Here is a 15,981-nt window from a genome sequence, read left to right as displayed (position 1 = left end):
CCTAAGTGTAAGGCCAGACACTATCAAACTCTTAGAGGAAAACATAGGCAGAACACTCTATGACATAAATCACAGCAAGATCCTTTTTGACCCAGCTCCTAGAGAAATGGAAATAAAAACACAAATAAACAAATGGGACCTAATGAAACTTAAAAGCTTTTGCACAGCAAAGGAAACCATAAACAAGACCAAAAGACAACCCTCAGAATGGGAGAAAATATTTGCAAATGAAGCAACTGACAAAGGATTAATCTCCAAGATTTACAAGCAGCTCATGCAGCTCAATAACAAAAAAACAAACAACCCAATCCAAAAATGGGCAGAAGACCTAAATAGACATTTCTCCAAAGAAGATATACAGATTGCCAACAGACACATGAAAGAATGCTCAACATCATTAATCATTAGAGAAATGCAAATCAAAACTACAATGAGGTATCATCTCACACCGGTCAGAATGGCCATCATCAAAAAATCTAGAAACAATAAATGCTGGAGAGGGTGTGGAGAAAAGGGAACACTCTTGCACTGTTGGTGGGAATGTAAATTGATACAGCCACTATGGAGAACAGTATGGAGGTTCCTTAAAAAACTAAAAATAGAACTACCATACGACCCAGCAATCCCACTACTGGGCATATACCCTGAGAAAACCATAATTCAAAAAGAGTCATGTACCAAAATGTTCATTGCAGCTCTATTTACAATAGCCAGGACATGGAAGCAACCTAAGTGTCCATCATCGGATGAATGGATAAAGAAGATGTGGCACATATACACAATGGAATATTACTCAGCCATAAAAAGAAATGAAATGGAGGTATTTGTAGTGAGGTGGATGGACCTAGGGTCTGTTATACAGAGTGAAGTAAGTCAGAAAGAGAAAAACAAATACAGTATGCTAACACATATATATGGAATCTAAGGAAAAAAGAAAAAAGGTCATGAAGAACCTAGTGGCAAGACGGGAATAAAGATACAGACCTACTAGAGAATGGACTTGAGGATATGGGGAGGGGGAGGGGTGAGATGTGACAGGGTGAGAGAGTGTCATGGACATATGTACACTACCAAATGTAAAATAGGTAGCTAGTGGGAAGCAGCCGCATAGCACAGGGAGATCAGCTGGGTGCTTTGTGACCACCTAGAGGGGTGGGATAGGGAGGGTGGGAGGGAGGGAGATGCAAGAGGGAAGAGATATGGGAACATATGTATATGTATAACTGATTCACTTTGTTATAAAGCAGAAACTAACACACCATTGTAAAGCAATTATACTCCAATAAAGATGTTTAAAAAAAAAAAAAAAAGATTAGGGTGCTGCTGAATCATAACCAGAAATTGCATACTGTGTTAAGACTTGGCATGTTTTAGCTCATTTAATTCTCTCAATAACCTTAAAAGGTGGATACTATTATCATCCCCATTTTGCATATGAGGAAACTGAGGTACAAAGAAACTAAGTATTAATAAGTACTAGGGATGTAATGTACAACATGATAAAATTAACACTGCTGCATGTTATACATAGAAGTTGTTAAGGGATTGAATCTTAAGAGTTTTCATAAACAAAAAAAGAGGCTAAGTACCTACCCAAAGCCACTCAATTAGCAAATTACAGAGTTCAGGTTTGATGTTTGGTCTGCTTCATTCTAGAGGCTATGCTCTTAACCCCTACCCTTGACTGTCTCTTTGGAACATTCTATTCTGTGTCCAGAATGACCAGTCTTCTGATGTGTAATTTATTCTTCTAAAAGGACCTAATTTTTCTTTTTTTAATTTTATTTATTTATTATTTATTTATTGGCTGTGTTGGGTCTTCGTTGCTGTGTGCGGGCTTTCTCTAGTTGGGGCGATTGGGGCTACTCTTCATTGCGGTGCGCAGGCTTCTCTTTGCAGTGGCTTCTCTTGTTGCAGAGCATGGGCTCTAGGTGTGTGGGCTTCAGTAGTTGCAGCACACAGACTCAGTAGTTGTGGTGCACGGGCTTAGTTGCTCCACAGCATGTGGGATCTTCCTGGACCAGGGATCGAACCCGTGTCCCCTGCATTGGCACGCAGGTTGTTAACCACTGCGCCACCAGGGAAGTCCCAGGACCTACTTATTAAGAAGGAGCATTCTGTGCAGATTAAAGGCCCTGATTCTTGAATCCATCATAGCTTCTAATATAAATTAGCATGTTTTCATTCTGGTCTTGGTTAATGTAAGTTTTTGCCCTTGGGTGAGCTGAGGGAATTTAATTCCTGTGTCTACAAAGCTGGAAAGAAGACCTGGGCCCTGTGGTGAGCTGCTCCCACCCCCTCCAGAGCACTGCACCTTTCTCCCCACTCTGCCTGGATGGCCACCTCTTCTGGCTGCCACACAACCTACCTGGATCATGGCGCATGTCTGGGCTGATATATTTGACTATTGTTAGTTCTAGGCATAGCTGGGATCACTTACAAAGCAAGATGAAAACCGTGACGTAGAGCTAGCACCGGAAACTATCAAAGAGGAAACAGTCTTTGCACCGGAAAATACTGTGATATGTTACACTGGGTAGAAAGAGGTAACCAATGGCAGGTGCCCAAGACAGCAAAGGAGAATTGCCTCACAGCTTTGCCTCTGACCAGGAGAGAGGAAAATGGAAAGGGAAGGGAGAAGCCAGGGAGAGGATTTTATCAGAGTGGGTGGATGCCTGTTGTTCTATCAGAAGTGGCCTGTGTTGTGGCAGGTAAGCTCTCCTGCATGTCCATCTCCCCATCCTCCACCCTCCACAGTAAAATCCACTGCACTCATGAGTGCTTTGTGTGGCTCTGAGATTTGGTAGAAATCACGGAAGGGGATGGTTGGTGGCCGGGCTCACACATATGGAAGAGAAACCCCCAGAATCCACAGCAATTATGGTCCCCCCAGTTTCGAAGCTCCGCAGTGCACTAAACGAGGGCTCAGAATAATTTTATCTCCATCTCAAAGAGGCCAGGAGGTCCTAGCTGGCATCTGGGTTGTATTTACTGTCACCATTATCTCTAAGAACTCTGTGAGCTGTCACTCATGCAAGCAGGAGCGGATCAGAGGCCTGGTAGAGATCAGAGGAGCAGATGAGGATGGTGATGTGGCAGGAACAGGAGACCAGGAAGTGGGGTGAGAAGCTTGGGGGCGGTGAAGCTCCCAGCCTGACCTCCTTAAGAATCCTGATTTCGTCTAGAGTCTTCCCACCCAGATCTAATTCCATTTGTCTTTCCTTTGTCAATCAAAGGAATTGAGAGTGCAAAATGCCTGTTATTTTGGGGTCAGATGAAGGCGATGGAGGAGTGTTTGCCTGCTTTGTTGTTTTATGCGCTTTTTCTTAGGCTTTCAAGATAGAGCTTGTGGGTGTGGTAAGGGAACAAACTCCACACTCGGGCGCCATACCAGCAAACAGAGGTCCTGACCCACAGTCCTCCGTGACCTTCAGAAAAATCTGTCAAGAAGGAAAAAGGAGAGAATTTGGTTTAGGCATTCCCACTCTCAGAAAAATCTAACCCGAGCTCAATTTTGTAGGGGATTGCTTCATCATAGGAAGAAAATACATTATGACTCTTTGTCTAAGAACATAGTCTTCTATAAATACAAAAGTGTATGTATATGGTGACCACAACTATGTAAAATATGTGCACATATGGACAAAGGCAGGAGGAAATAAGCCAAAAATGAAGATAGTTGCTACGCTTGGGTGAGGAATTATGGCTTTTTGCCTTTACAGAATTTCCCTTCTAGACTTTTGTGTTAGACTTTAGCAAAGAACCACCTCTTCTGGTACCTGACAGCAGCCACCCGGAATCTCTGCCTTACCTCTTCCAGGGGAGTGTCAGAAATTCCAAAACTGCTGAGCCCCAGGTCAGCCAGGCTCTCCTCCAGCTCTCTGAAAAGGCTGGCGTATGCCCTCTGCTTGAAATTCTTATTTGGAAGAAGGAAGATGAGCTCTTGACCGATGCATTCCACCAGCTTCGCCTCCGGGACATGGTGGCAAACCATATCCATCAGCTCATTCACATCCCCTAAGACAAGAAGAAAGGCTGACATCAACTCTGTTTTCCAGAACCTGGAAGACTGTGAACTTGCCCAGGTCCCCTACTTTCTTCTGCCTCTCATTTGAGAAAAGGGCATTTCCTTTCTCTGTAGTGACTCTTGCGGAGGAACAGCGCTCCATCATGTCTGTTTTTAGCTTAGTTGGCCCTGTGACGGGCACAGAAAGGGAGATGGAGATGGAAGCCAACCACCCCCCCCCCCCAACTAGCTGTGCAACCTTGGGGAGCTCATGTAACACTCCTGTGCCAGTTTTCTCCTTTGTTCAATCAAATGTTCCGTTCTTCACAAGCTATGCAACATTAGGCAGGTCATACATACCCTTGTTTCTTCATCTGCGTAAAGGGGAAAATAATGGCACCCACTTTATTGTTATTTGTGAGGCTTGGATGCGTTAATATGCATAACACACTGAGAATGATGTGCCTGGCCCACAGATGAGTGTTAGCTGCTATTGTTATCATGAACATCATCTCAAGTAAGAAAGCTCTTGTCATCAACGTAGTTCATTCTTAATCACCACAAGCCTGAGAGTCAAAATTGCTTTCATTTTTTGGTCTGGCCCAAGGTATAGGGGACTTGCCCAAGATGCACACTCGGACTTGGTGACCAAGCTGGGTGAGAACTCCCCTTCCTAAATCACACACCCAGGCCTGGTCTAACTTTTGGGAGGCCTGCACCATTTCCCCTGGGATTGCATCTGCCTCCTCAAACAAACAACAAACAAAATCCTTAATCCCCAGCTCACAGGAAATGCAGAAGGGGGTTGAGAAACTGTGGAAATGGACCACGGGATGGAGTACAGGAAGCACAGCATGGGGTGTGGGGAAGTGTCCAGTATCAAGTATTCGCCTGATACACTCATACCATCAGAATTGAATTTTATGCATGAGCATGTGTTACTTTAAAATTAAAAATCTAATTAAAAAATTTAAAGCATGCATTTAAAGAGACAGTTCCCTAGCACACTGTCTTGAGAGGCAGGTCAAAGGGGAAGGGATTCTGGGGACTCAGAGCCCAGGTCTTGTGTGTTTCTGCAAGCCATCCTCTCAGAGTCAGGATCACCCAATGAGTTCTTTTCCTTCTTTGTTTTAGAAATGACTCATGTGGAGGGATTTCATGGCTTTCAACCCAGATCCTTCTGCCTAGCTGCACTGGAAGGCTTGTTTTAAGTCAAATATGCAAATTAGACTCAATTGTCTTCAGCTCCGAGATGACTTCATGCAGGGGCCGGAGGGCTCCGCACGGGAGGAAGCAGCTCTGCCCTAACAGCTCTCTAGGGGTCACGTTCATTGTTCTCTTAGGAAGGAAATCGAACCTGAAGCTGCTGGATTCCCAGGAATTGTGTCTTAGACGTGTGTGTCAGCCTTTCCAGCAGCAGTCCTTCAGGGCAGTAGGGCTTTCAGCGTCTGGCAGGGAGGTCTGCGAGTGTGCGTGGTATGTGGGTGTGTGTGTGTGAAAAGCCTTCCAAGGAGCTAATGGGGACTGAAATGATCTTCCTTCTCTTATTTCGGGTACAACTACTTACTGTGCTTCCCACCCTTCACAGCATCCCTCTTCTATTCAAAGAAAATAAACTTTTATTTAGAAGTAAAGTAATATTTAAAAAATTCACCCCAGCCAGCAGGCTCTGTTTCCACCTTAACTTTGGCGCACACAGTAATTAAATGTATTCTTTTAAAAAAAATTATTCAGAAAGCAGGGAGGGGCCCATGGCAAGGCAGACTAGGAAAAAGACACAGAAATGTTCTAAAAAGATGTGTTCATGTTCACCACAGGTTCTGTCAGTGCAAAGAGAGGGTGGGAGAGTAAATATGATGCACCTCTGGGCATTTTCCCTCAGCTTTTAAGCATGGTGCATAAATATTGTCTCGTTTTCTTGTTTCACCAGATTTTAGTTAGAAAAATATTTGTGCTAAGTAGGAAACTTTGTATTTTCTTTGATAAGCAGATATTTTCCCCCTTCATTAACTTGGATCAGTACATAGGTTTAGTTTTGCTCCTACTTAGGAATATGGGAAGTGTGGTATTCCAATTGTGAAGACACCCGGGGAAAGGATGAGAGGCAAGCACTCAAGGAGAATGGAAAGAGCTGTTGACAAGCACTCTAGGGCAGGAGGTCAGGTCCTGCACGATGAGTGCTTCTACAGCGAGAGCCTCTCTCTGGCATCTTCCTGGAGTGGAGGCACCCCTTATGAGGTTTGACACACCTTAATCCAAACAAGAACCACTGGAAAACTGCGAAACTGAGAGGAAAGCTGGGAGTGTAACAGGGATGTGTGATATTCCTCAGATTTGGCATCTACACGGTGCAAACTGACTCTCTGGAAAAGCGCACGATGAGGGCTGTGCCTCGCCGTGGCTCCACCGTAGGGCTCCAGCTGGCACCTTTAGAACCCCTTCTCTCCAGACACTGAGCAATGTGGCTTGGAGCCAGGCAGGAGGACCCCAGGAATGGAGGCTTACTATGGGCAAGGGCAAGGAGTGAACAAAGACTGGATTCGTCATTAAAGGGAGAGGGCCCGTAGGTCCATGATTTTAACATCCCTTTGGGAACGGAGGAGGAGAAAAAACTCAAAGAAGAAGATGAGCAATTGCATGACTGTGGGCTTGAGAAACACACAGAGTGTTCTATTTGCTCCCATTGAAATGCACGACAGCTGGACACACCCAACAATACCCAGAGATGATCACCAGACAAGAACTGAGGTACAGTCTGCCTGAGTCCTTACCGTCCAAGACTTGTTCTGCAGTTATCTCATCGATGCAGGATGGACACCTGATGGAGAAACCCTTAGACGCACAGCTGCAGTTCCCCTACAACAGATGGACGTCAGTCATTTCTATAGCATCTCCCTGATGCTGACTGAAGTCACCACCATGCTTTGTTTCTCACGCCAAGTGTAGTCAACACATTTTTCTTCACTGTTTTAATCTATTACTTCATCTGAACATTTTGAAGCTGTGGCTGTTTGATTTTGTTCTGCAGAGTGTGTGAATCAGGCACAGAGAGAACCTTGAAGGATCCCTTTGGCTTGTCATTACTTATGTGAAAGCTATAGGTTGGCCTGTGCAAGACATTCTACTTCTCCCTCCCCAGGGATGCACGCTGGGCTGTGGAAGTCTATCCAGGACTGGAAAACCCAGAAGCAGCCAGACACTTAAACTACAGGGGCCAGAGGCATAAATAATGCTACCATAAAATAAGCATGACAAGACAACTTGAATGCGAGCATTGCCTTTCTCAATGAGCCCGAAGCACATTTATAATACTTTATCTCACTTATCTTCACCACATCCCCAAGAAGCAGAGAGGCAATTATCAGTTTCATTTTCTACGTGGAAAATACCCCACAACAATGAGGAATTAAGGAATTTGCCTAGGATGACACAGTTTGTTCACCTTGCAGCCCAGACTTGAACCTGGGGCTCCTAACATGCTGAGTTGGTCTCTGCTGGTTGGTATTTTTTCACTTCACCATTTTCAGGTTATAGTTATCAGGGAATCTTTTTCTTAGCTTTCATTTACCAATGAAATTTGGGTTTAATTAGGGAACATAAATGTTGGAATGAAAAAAGGAACTTAAACTACTGTCCTTTAATTAGTGTAACCTTGCAGAATAAGTCACTCCCTTCTATGTTGCACCAAACCACATGTGTAGTTTAGGATTCTGGCCTATAACAATCAGAGGTCGTTTAAAACTAGTTGTTTTATTTGGGTAAAGCATCTCTGTAAAAGAGTTCAGAATGCCCTTTTATCAAAATCTACAAATGGTTCCAGAAACAAAGAGGTCAATTCTGCTGGCTGGAGTCGGATTTGGGTAGAAGTGTCCAGAACGACAGCACCACCCTGTGTGTTCCTTCTCACCCAGGACAGGCTCTTTCCCTGGACAGACACAGACCTCACAGCCTCCTCCTTGGCTCTGGATGGTCTTCATCTTGCGCACCAAGGTTAAGTAGAAGCCTGTGCCAAAGCAGTTCTTTAGGAAGAGCGGGGTGCCGGAGCAGTAGAGCCGTCCCTGGGCTATGATGGCGATGCGGTCCCCGAGGATGTCGGCCTCGTCCATGTGGTGAGTGGACATGATGATGGTTCTGCCTGCAAGGGCAGGGGTCAGGGGAATCACCAGGCAGGCCTGGGCCAGGTGTGGATGGGAGAGGATGTATGGCAAGCTTCCCATTACATGGGTTGCAAAAACTGGGAGTTAATAAATAAAAACAAGTTTTCTGCAATAAAGTCTAGAATATTAGAATAAAAATGAAAACAGCTAACGTTTTTAGCATCCTGCATATTGTAAAGCACTGTTTCACAGATCATTTCTTCATTAGACATAGGACCTGATGCAAATAAATCACCATATATGGGACATGTTTATTATTGTCAGTCAGCATCTTTTGAGTTCTATATGTATATTCTCTGGGTCATTAAGCACTGCATTCATAATCTTTGCAAAGAACACACACACACACACACACACACACACACACTTTGATACTAGCTGGAGATGTCATTGAAAGAAAATGGTAATGAGGATTCCAGGAAGGCAAATCAACCGCAGGATTGAACCACACCACCGCTTTTACGGGCACTAGCTCTGCTTGCTGTCTCTTCTGGATCTGTACCTCTGGTTGCACGTGCCACGACAGAGGAGGAAATGTCACACTTTGAGACATCTCCGTCTGCAGCAGTCCTCTGGAGCACTGAATACAGGCTCACTGCCCTCACACCTGGTTTCCAAGGGGGAATTTCACTAGAGCTGCTCCCATTGTTCCGGACAGAAGGGCTGCAGGTCGAGAGAACTTTCTAGAGCTTTTTGGGAAGTAGGCTGCTTCATCGGTAACTCCCTGCTTGTACTTGTGTAAAATATCTCAGGAGGCTTCATCTAGAACTTAGACTCCCCCAAGCCAGTGATAAAGCCCCATCTGGGTATAGTTGTGGCCCTTACTATACTGAGTTGCAAAATGCTAGGTGTGAGAGAGTGGAGAGCACCCATAAAGCCTCAGTGTGAGCACAGACGATGCACAGTGGCCATTACCTGAGCGATATTTCAGGAGCAGGTCCCAGATTGAGCGCCTCGAGTAGGGATCCACCCCAGAGGTGGGCTCATCCAGAACCACCACCTTGGCATCTCCCACGAAGGCAATGGCAACGGACAGCTTCCTCTGCATGCCACCTAGAGGTACAAGGCGGCAGGGTCACGGGAGCTGTGGACAATTGGAAGAGAAGGGCCCAGGGCTGACCTCATAAGGAAGGTACCTTAGATCCAGCAGCAGCTTGATGCTGCCTCCTTAGATATTCATACAGTGTTCAAAACTCTAGTGGTACAGGCCTCATAATGCAGGAAAGAAAATCCCTGCCTCCTAGCATGAGACCATTTGAAGACTGTTCTCACCTTTGAGTTCAAACACATAAACATCAGAGCAAATACAGCCCAGGCTGCTGCAAGATAGTGTTCCATGTGGGAAATAATCCAGAGGTGGGTTGGTCTTAGATGGTCAGAATAACTTTATAGAATGTTCCAACCCTTAGGAGCTCTCCTGTTATAAGCCTAAGAATATACACACGTACACACACATGCACACATGCATATGCACAAGGCCCTGTGCACTGGGAAACCACAGATATGCCATCTGAAGCCCTGTCTTTTCCCAACACCAAGCACCTGAGAGATCCTGAGCTTCTTCGTTCCTCTTGTGGTAGAGGCCTGTGTCCTCCAGCATGGCTTCCATCTCCAGCTGGGCCTCCTCCCAGGACCTCCCTTTCAGCTGCGCGTAGAACAGGATGTGTTCAGCCACTGTGAGGCTATGGGGATGGGGCAATGAGAAAGGCAATGTGCTCAGCAATTCCACTTCTAGCAATTTACCTCATAGAAATAATTAAAGATGAGCACAAAGATTTAGCAATCACGATGTTCATCATGGTGTTGTTTCTAATAGAAAAATGAGACAAGATACCAACTCCGCCAAAATATCTAAGACAGCTTAAATAGCACGTTATACAATGGAATAGTATGTACACATTAAAACTTACTGCATAGAAGGATATGTAATAGCACGAAAAGATGTTCATGATATCTTAGGTTTAAAAAAACAGCAGGTTACAAAATGGTATGCAGAGTTTTATTCTCCTTTATAATTTTAAAGTATATATGTATATCTATACATGCATAAGAGAAAGGTTTGAAAAATTATATATCAAGGTGTTAACAGTGGTTTTCTATGGCTGGTGAAATTACAGGTGACTTTTATTTTTTGTTTTAATCTATATTTCCTTCCTTCCTGTCTTCCCTCCTTCTTTGCGTCAATGACTGTATATAACTTTTTAGATAAGAAATAAAAGTTTGGGAAAAAAGCAACTGAAAAGCTTCCTCAAAAGTCAGTTTTTAATGCCTGGCTGAAGAGGAAAAAAGGAGCGATGGTCTCCTCTCTGGTCCCTGAAAGGGACCAGACTTCTGGGCAAGTACTGAGCAACGGGCCCCGGGACCAGCCACCCTGACAGAGAGAAGGCAGCGCCACCCTTCTGAGCAGGAAGACCTCAGCTCTGAGTGCCAGAGGCACAGTCACATGTTCGGAGGGACTTTCTCATTGCAAGCAGGACAAAGGACCCCGAATGTGGGGGAAGCCAAAGAAGAGTACCGCCTTCTGCCCCCAGAGCTGGCATCCCTCAGCTGCGCTCTAGAGAACATGTTGTTGGAGGGCAAGGTGAGGTTAGGGCATGGGGAGGGTCTCAGTTCCTGTTCTACTTACTGGTGGAACAGGATGTTGTGCTGTGGACACATGCCAAGGCTCTGCCGGATAGCATCCAGGCTGGTTCCAATGTCCTTTCCCCTAATGAGCACAGTCCCGGATGTCGGTGGCAACAGACCCGTCAGGATGGACCTGCCGAACGCAGGAGTCAGTGGTTGAAAGGCTGGCCTTTAGGAAGGCCTTGGGACAGCAGCCTCCACCCCAGGGTCGGTGATTCTGCCCCTCAATTAAACCCTAACCATCATCAGCTGCAGGAACCAACAGTTTCCTGTATGGGGCTTAGCACCAGTGTGTACGCCCAGGCCCCTAGGAGGATGAGCACATCCGCCTTCCTTCTCTGCTTCACTTATTTCCTAGTTCTTTCAGGCAAGCACTGATGGGTGTACACTGATTCCCAGCTGTAGAATGCTCACTTGCAGCCGGAGATCCCTCCCCAACTCAGCCATCACAGCTCCTGGCGCTGTAGGGGGCTCAGTTAAAGGTATCCAGCCCATGGGTCCAAGTTTTGCCTGATGTCACTATTACGAAAGGCAAGGTCTTATTGAGAAGCCCAAGCGTTCAACATGTATTTGTTGATTAACTGATTGAACCCAGGCCTGGGAATTATCACCACAATAATTTTGGATCCAAAATAATAAAAAGCCCAATAGCAATGTTGATTTATTTTGTAAAATGGGAAATGACGACTCTCACCTCATGGGGGTTTTTTGGGAGGATTAAATATAGTTAATACCTGTAAAGCACTTAGAACAGTGCCAGAATAAAGGAAGACTCAAAAATATTATATTACTTTTATTAAACGTTGTGTTCCAGCCACCAGGGGACATTGCATTTCACATTCGTGAAGTAATGTGTTTGCCTTTGGGGTCCTGAACAGGGCTTGGGGCTCTCTGACCATATTAGTTAACAAGGAGAGAAATCAGCTAACCCTCCCAGCTCTATCCCTGAGCCAGATACAATCTCAGGCTCTCTGAACTGGCCTGTTGATCGACCACTAGAGGGAAACAGAACCAAGTATAATGGCACCAGCCCCACATTCCATTCACACGGAACCGCCCTCAGAGAACATTCCAACGCAGGGTGTACACAGCTGTTCCTTCCTGGGGCTCTCTAAGAAGCCAAAGGACTTGACAACTGCGTTCATATGGGTTCCCTGCCCTGCTGCTCCTCGGGAAACCTTAGCCGGCCCTGTTCTCCTTCGCAGCAGATGACGCTCAGGGCCCTTAGAAAAGTGAGGGGAGCTTCCTGACCTGAGGCGTCCATGCAGAGCCTTCATCTTCCCTGAACTTAGTTTTCAGTTGCCAGGCAGTTACCCCACAGCCCCTTTTAACTTTCTCCAGAACTACCGCCAACCCTCATAGGTAGGAAAAGGAACGCTCTCTGAAAGTAAGTAGCGCTCTACAGACAGAGGGCATGTGATGGTGGTGGCCATGACTTTATCACCACCATCATGACGGTAATGCTGGGGAGGCTGGGGGTAGGGAGGCCGGCTCGCAGCATCCAAGACAAGAGACAATTGTGGGAGGACCTGGCTCTCGCCCCCAGGGAACCATTACAACTTGGTGACCTTGGGAAAGTCACTTCAGCTCTCTGGATGTCCACTTCCCTGGCACAAAGGGGGCAATAAACTTACTACTACACCTCTGTCTCCAATTTCATGTGAGGATCAAATAAAACAATATATGCGAATAAGCTTTGAAAACTGCATTGTGCTTTACACCTTCCTGGGACACAAATATTGGCACATTTTTGTCACTAAAATTCAGTGGGAATGAATAGACTGAAGCTAAAAGAGGAAGAAGAGAGCCAGAAAATGACTGGAGACTCACAAGGTCGTGGTTTTCCCTGCTCCATTGTGACCGAGGAACGCGGTGATCTGGTTTTCATAGAAGGTAATGTTAAGACGGTCCACGGCTGGCCTGCCACGGGGCTCAAAAATCTTTACCAGATTCTTCACACACACCCCGGGAACCAAGCCTGGGAGCTCACGTTCAAAGAAGCAGTCTTGTTGGAAAAAATGAACATGATATAACAATGCCTTAGTGTACACATTTCCCAAGGTTCTTTCTTCAGACTATTGTCTTCTGCCCCCATGGCTTTAGCTGTGACCTTTGTAAGGATGACTACAGAATAATAATGGTAATAATAGTGGCCAGCATTTATCGAAAGGTTACTCTGTGCCAGGCATTATTTCAAGTGCTTTATATGGATTTCCTCATTTCACCCTTACTACAGCCCTAGGGGAATAGATATTACTGTGCCCATTTCTATTACTGAGGAAACCTAAGACACAGAGACATCAGGAGTCCAATCAAGGTCACATGGCTTATGAGTGGCAGAGCTGGGATTCAAACCCAGACCGCACTCACTGTCTGTCTGGAGAGTTAGCCCTAAGCTCAGCCTTCAATCCCAGGTCCTCATTTCTGAGAGTCTGCTGGGCTAGAAATCCTCATGGATTTCCTGTAACAGCTCAGGCTCCTCATTTTCTTCCCCAAACAACATTTTCCTTCAGACTGTCCTATGTTCATTCTTGGAGCTGCCATTCTCCTAGTCACCTTGGCTCACAGCTTTGAGCCAACTCTGACTGAAACTGACTTCTTGCTCCTCAGAACTCCAGAGTTTCTCCAATTAGCATGGGACGGTCCACTCTTCTTCACTATTATCCCTCAAACTCTGTCCCTCCACTTTTCGACTTCCACACCCCCCTACGGTGTGAGGTCCACTTGGTGTTCACTTCTGCCTGTCCTCCAGTCTCTCCCTGCTTTAGTTCACTCTATACAGCGTCACTTAATTTGTCATCTTAATATTGTAGTTCTGAGCACTTACTCCCCTGCAAAAAAAAAAAAAAATCCCGTTGCTTCTTCTCTCTGTGCCTCCTGGTCTCGCCTAAAACTGAGGTGGGACCAGCCCCCAATCCCCTGATTTTGGTCTTGGAATTACACTCTGGGAGGAGGGCCTTCCCACAAGTTCTGCTGACTGGAAACCACAGGAGCCACAGGTCTCTGACCTCAGCTTTGTGAAATGGCACCTGGGATGGACCAGAGGCATGGAGGCTGGACCCTCTCATGCAACATCAGGTGAAGTCCAGAGGCCATGCTGCCTCTCTAAACCCAGGGTGAGGATAGCAAGAGCATTTAGTATCCACAGAGAAATTCTAGAGAAATTCATATGCTTAAGGAATAGAGAACATGGTGGGGGGGGCGGAGTACAGAACTGGTTCAAGAGGGAAGGTAAGGGAGGCAAAGGCCAGGGGAACATTTGCAAACTTAGTCCATGGGTTGAGGAATTATTAGGTAACTTCCACGGTCAGGAAAGGCTTTTGATGGCTTGAATGAATGGACTTCTAGATTTGTAAACCACGAATGAAATGTAGTCAGCTCCTTTAGACTCTTTCCCCCTGTGCACAGGAGCATTTATTTTTGTCTTTCCTTATAGCTCATATCCGCTTTAAGACCCAGTGACCCAAGTTATTGTTCTTGCTAAATCCTCGGAAGTCAGCAACATTTGTGCAATTCACTTGGGGTTTGCCTAACAAGGGCACAAACACACCACATACTTTGGATTTGCTTTCTCCAGGAAATATGCGTTAATGTCTGGCTGGACCATTCATTCCGCACATGTGCAGCTGGACCCTTGAGAAGGTATTAGGTTTAACCCTTGTCAACAGAGACAGTCAGTTTCCTGGGTTCCATTTCACCTCATGAGGTGTTTTACTCCGGCCCTGTGCAGTGTTCTGAGCCTTTTCCTTGCCTCTGTTCTGCATTCTTTATTGAGGTTTTTACCATTTATTCCTTCTGGGTGTTCCGGGTCCTCCATTTCCTCTGTTATGGGTTCCGTCTTTTCCAAGGCCCTTTCTTCTCTGGTTGAACACCCTGCACCAACCAGAAGCCACTGTTACTCTCCTGGTGAGACATGAGAATCAGGAAAGGCAGGAAAGGAGGGGAAAAGAAGGCGGAGCAGAGTTTCCTACCATAGCTGGAAAACACAGTTCCCTCAGAAGGCCAAGTTGGCATTCCCAGGACAAGCCCCGAGCAAGGCTTTGCCAACCTCTGACCTGCGGGGCTGTGAAGTTCCGGCAGTGGCTGGAAGGGCCTCCCAGCTGGCTGATTTGGCAACCTTTGCTGAGCCCAGAGGGAGTTTTGTAACAGGAGTTTCACACATCCTCTCAAAATGCCAGGAGGAGCCCACAATGTCAGATATTGTGATTAAAAAAAAAAAATTAACAACAAATTAAGTTTGAAATGGGTTAATTTTCTTTAGCTCGTTAACAGTATTTTTCACTCCAATCCAAAACATGTCAAAGTCATGGTGAACCTTGAGTAAAAGTCCATTCAAGCTGCTATGATGGGCAGCCAGACTGAGACATCGTTTACCTGAGAAATCTACTTTTATGGGCATTCAAGTATTTGGAGATGAATACCAGAGTTGAGTCTGGTTGACGTACAGGCTTGCACAAATTGTGAATTGTGGTGTAAACACACACACGTTCTCACACTCACACATACACCTACCTCCCCCCCCCAACCCACAGAGGCACTTTTTGTAAACTTGGCATTTGGTTTAAAAGGATATCAGGACATCCTGAAAGCGGAAGAGAAGCAGAAAAGCAAGCCCGCCAGAGAAGAAAGCAGGGGCAGGAGGAAACCATTGTCGCCAAGCATCTAAAGGCTCTGGCCTCAAGTGCACATACATGAGCAGGGTGAATTTTTCAATGCTGCAGCCAACCAGGGCCTCTCTGTCCACACCGCTGCCTGTAGACTTGCAGGCTGTGTGGTGGAGTGGCGAGTAATGGGCCTGGTGGTCAGGGACTCGCCCCCTCCAGTACTTCTGTTTTCTGAAGGACTTTTAAATCTATTGCCCACAGTTCCTTTGATCTCTTTATTAGCTATCATACTGCACTAATGTATAATAATAAAATAGCAGGGGGAGATATTCTTCTAGTCACTGGAGTGAGTTCCTTGCCAGGAAACGTATGTCCCAGTTCCAGATTTTGTCCCAAGTGAACAATGGGAACTGGGTAAGACACTGGATATCTCTTGGGCTCCATATCTTCATCTGTGAAAGGAGGGGTTTTGGTGGAAAAACTCACCTCTTTTCTAATTTTAGAGAAATTTAGGAATCTATTTCAGTCTAGCCTGTGAGACAGGTGAAAAATATTTGGCTTCTGTTGGCAAAAATATGACTCATTTTTG

General features: G+C 45.7%; 1 protein-coding gene across 1 annotated transcript in view; it reads right to left on the bottom strand.

Moving 5' to 3' along the window:
• The window catches only part of ABCA4 (ATP binding cassette subfamily A member 4), a 137,311-nt gene that overhangs the window by 42,864 nt on the left and 78,466 nt on the right, over positions 1 to 15,981 (bottom strand). The window contains exons 19-27 of the mRNA XM_061183907.1: positions 14,572 to 14,661; positions 12,619 to 12,793; positions 10,790 to 10,921; positions 9,706 to 9,845; positions 9,079 to 9,216; positions 7,948 to 8,141; positions 6,778 to 6,862; positions 3,812 to 4,017; positions 3,392 to 3,440 (exon numbers count right to left, since the gene is read on the bottom strand). Coding sequence (XP_061039890.1) covers positions 3,392 to 3,440; positions 3,812 to 4,017; positions 6,778 to 6,862; positions 7,948 to 8,141; positions 9,079 to 9,216; positions 9,706 to 9,845; positions 10,790 to 10,921; positions 12,619 to 12,793; positions 14,572 to 14,661 — 1,209 coding nt within the window. The remainder of the gene's footprint in view (positions 1 to 3,391; positions 3,441 to 3,811; positions 4,018 to 6,777; positions 6,863 to 7,947; positions 8,142 to 9,078; positions 9,217 to 9,705; positions 9,846 to 10,789; positions 10,922 to 12,618; positions 12,794 to 14,571; positions 14,662 to 15,981) is intronic.

The sequence above is a fragment of the Eubalaena glacialis genome, chromosome 3, assembly GCF_028564815.1.
Source record: "Eubalaena glacialis isolate mEubGla1 chromosome 3, mEubGla1.1.hap2.+ XY, whole genome shotgun sequence".
In the NCBI taxonomy this organism is placed as follows: domain Eukaryota; kingdom Metazoa; phylum Chordata; class Mammalia; order Artiodactyla; family Balaenidae; genus Eubalaena; species Eubalaena glacialis.
This window is presented reverse-complemented; position numbering and strand designations above follow the sequence as displayed.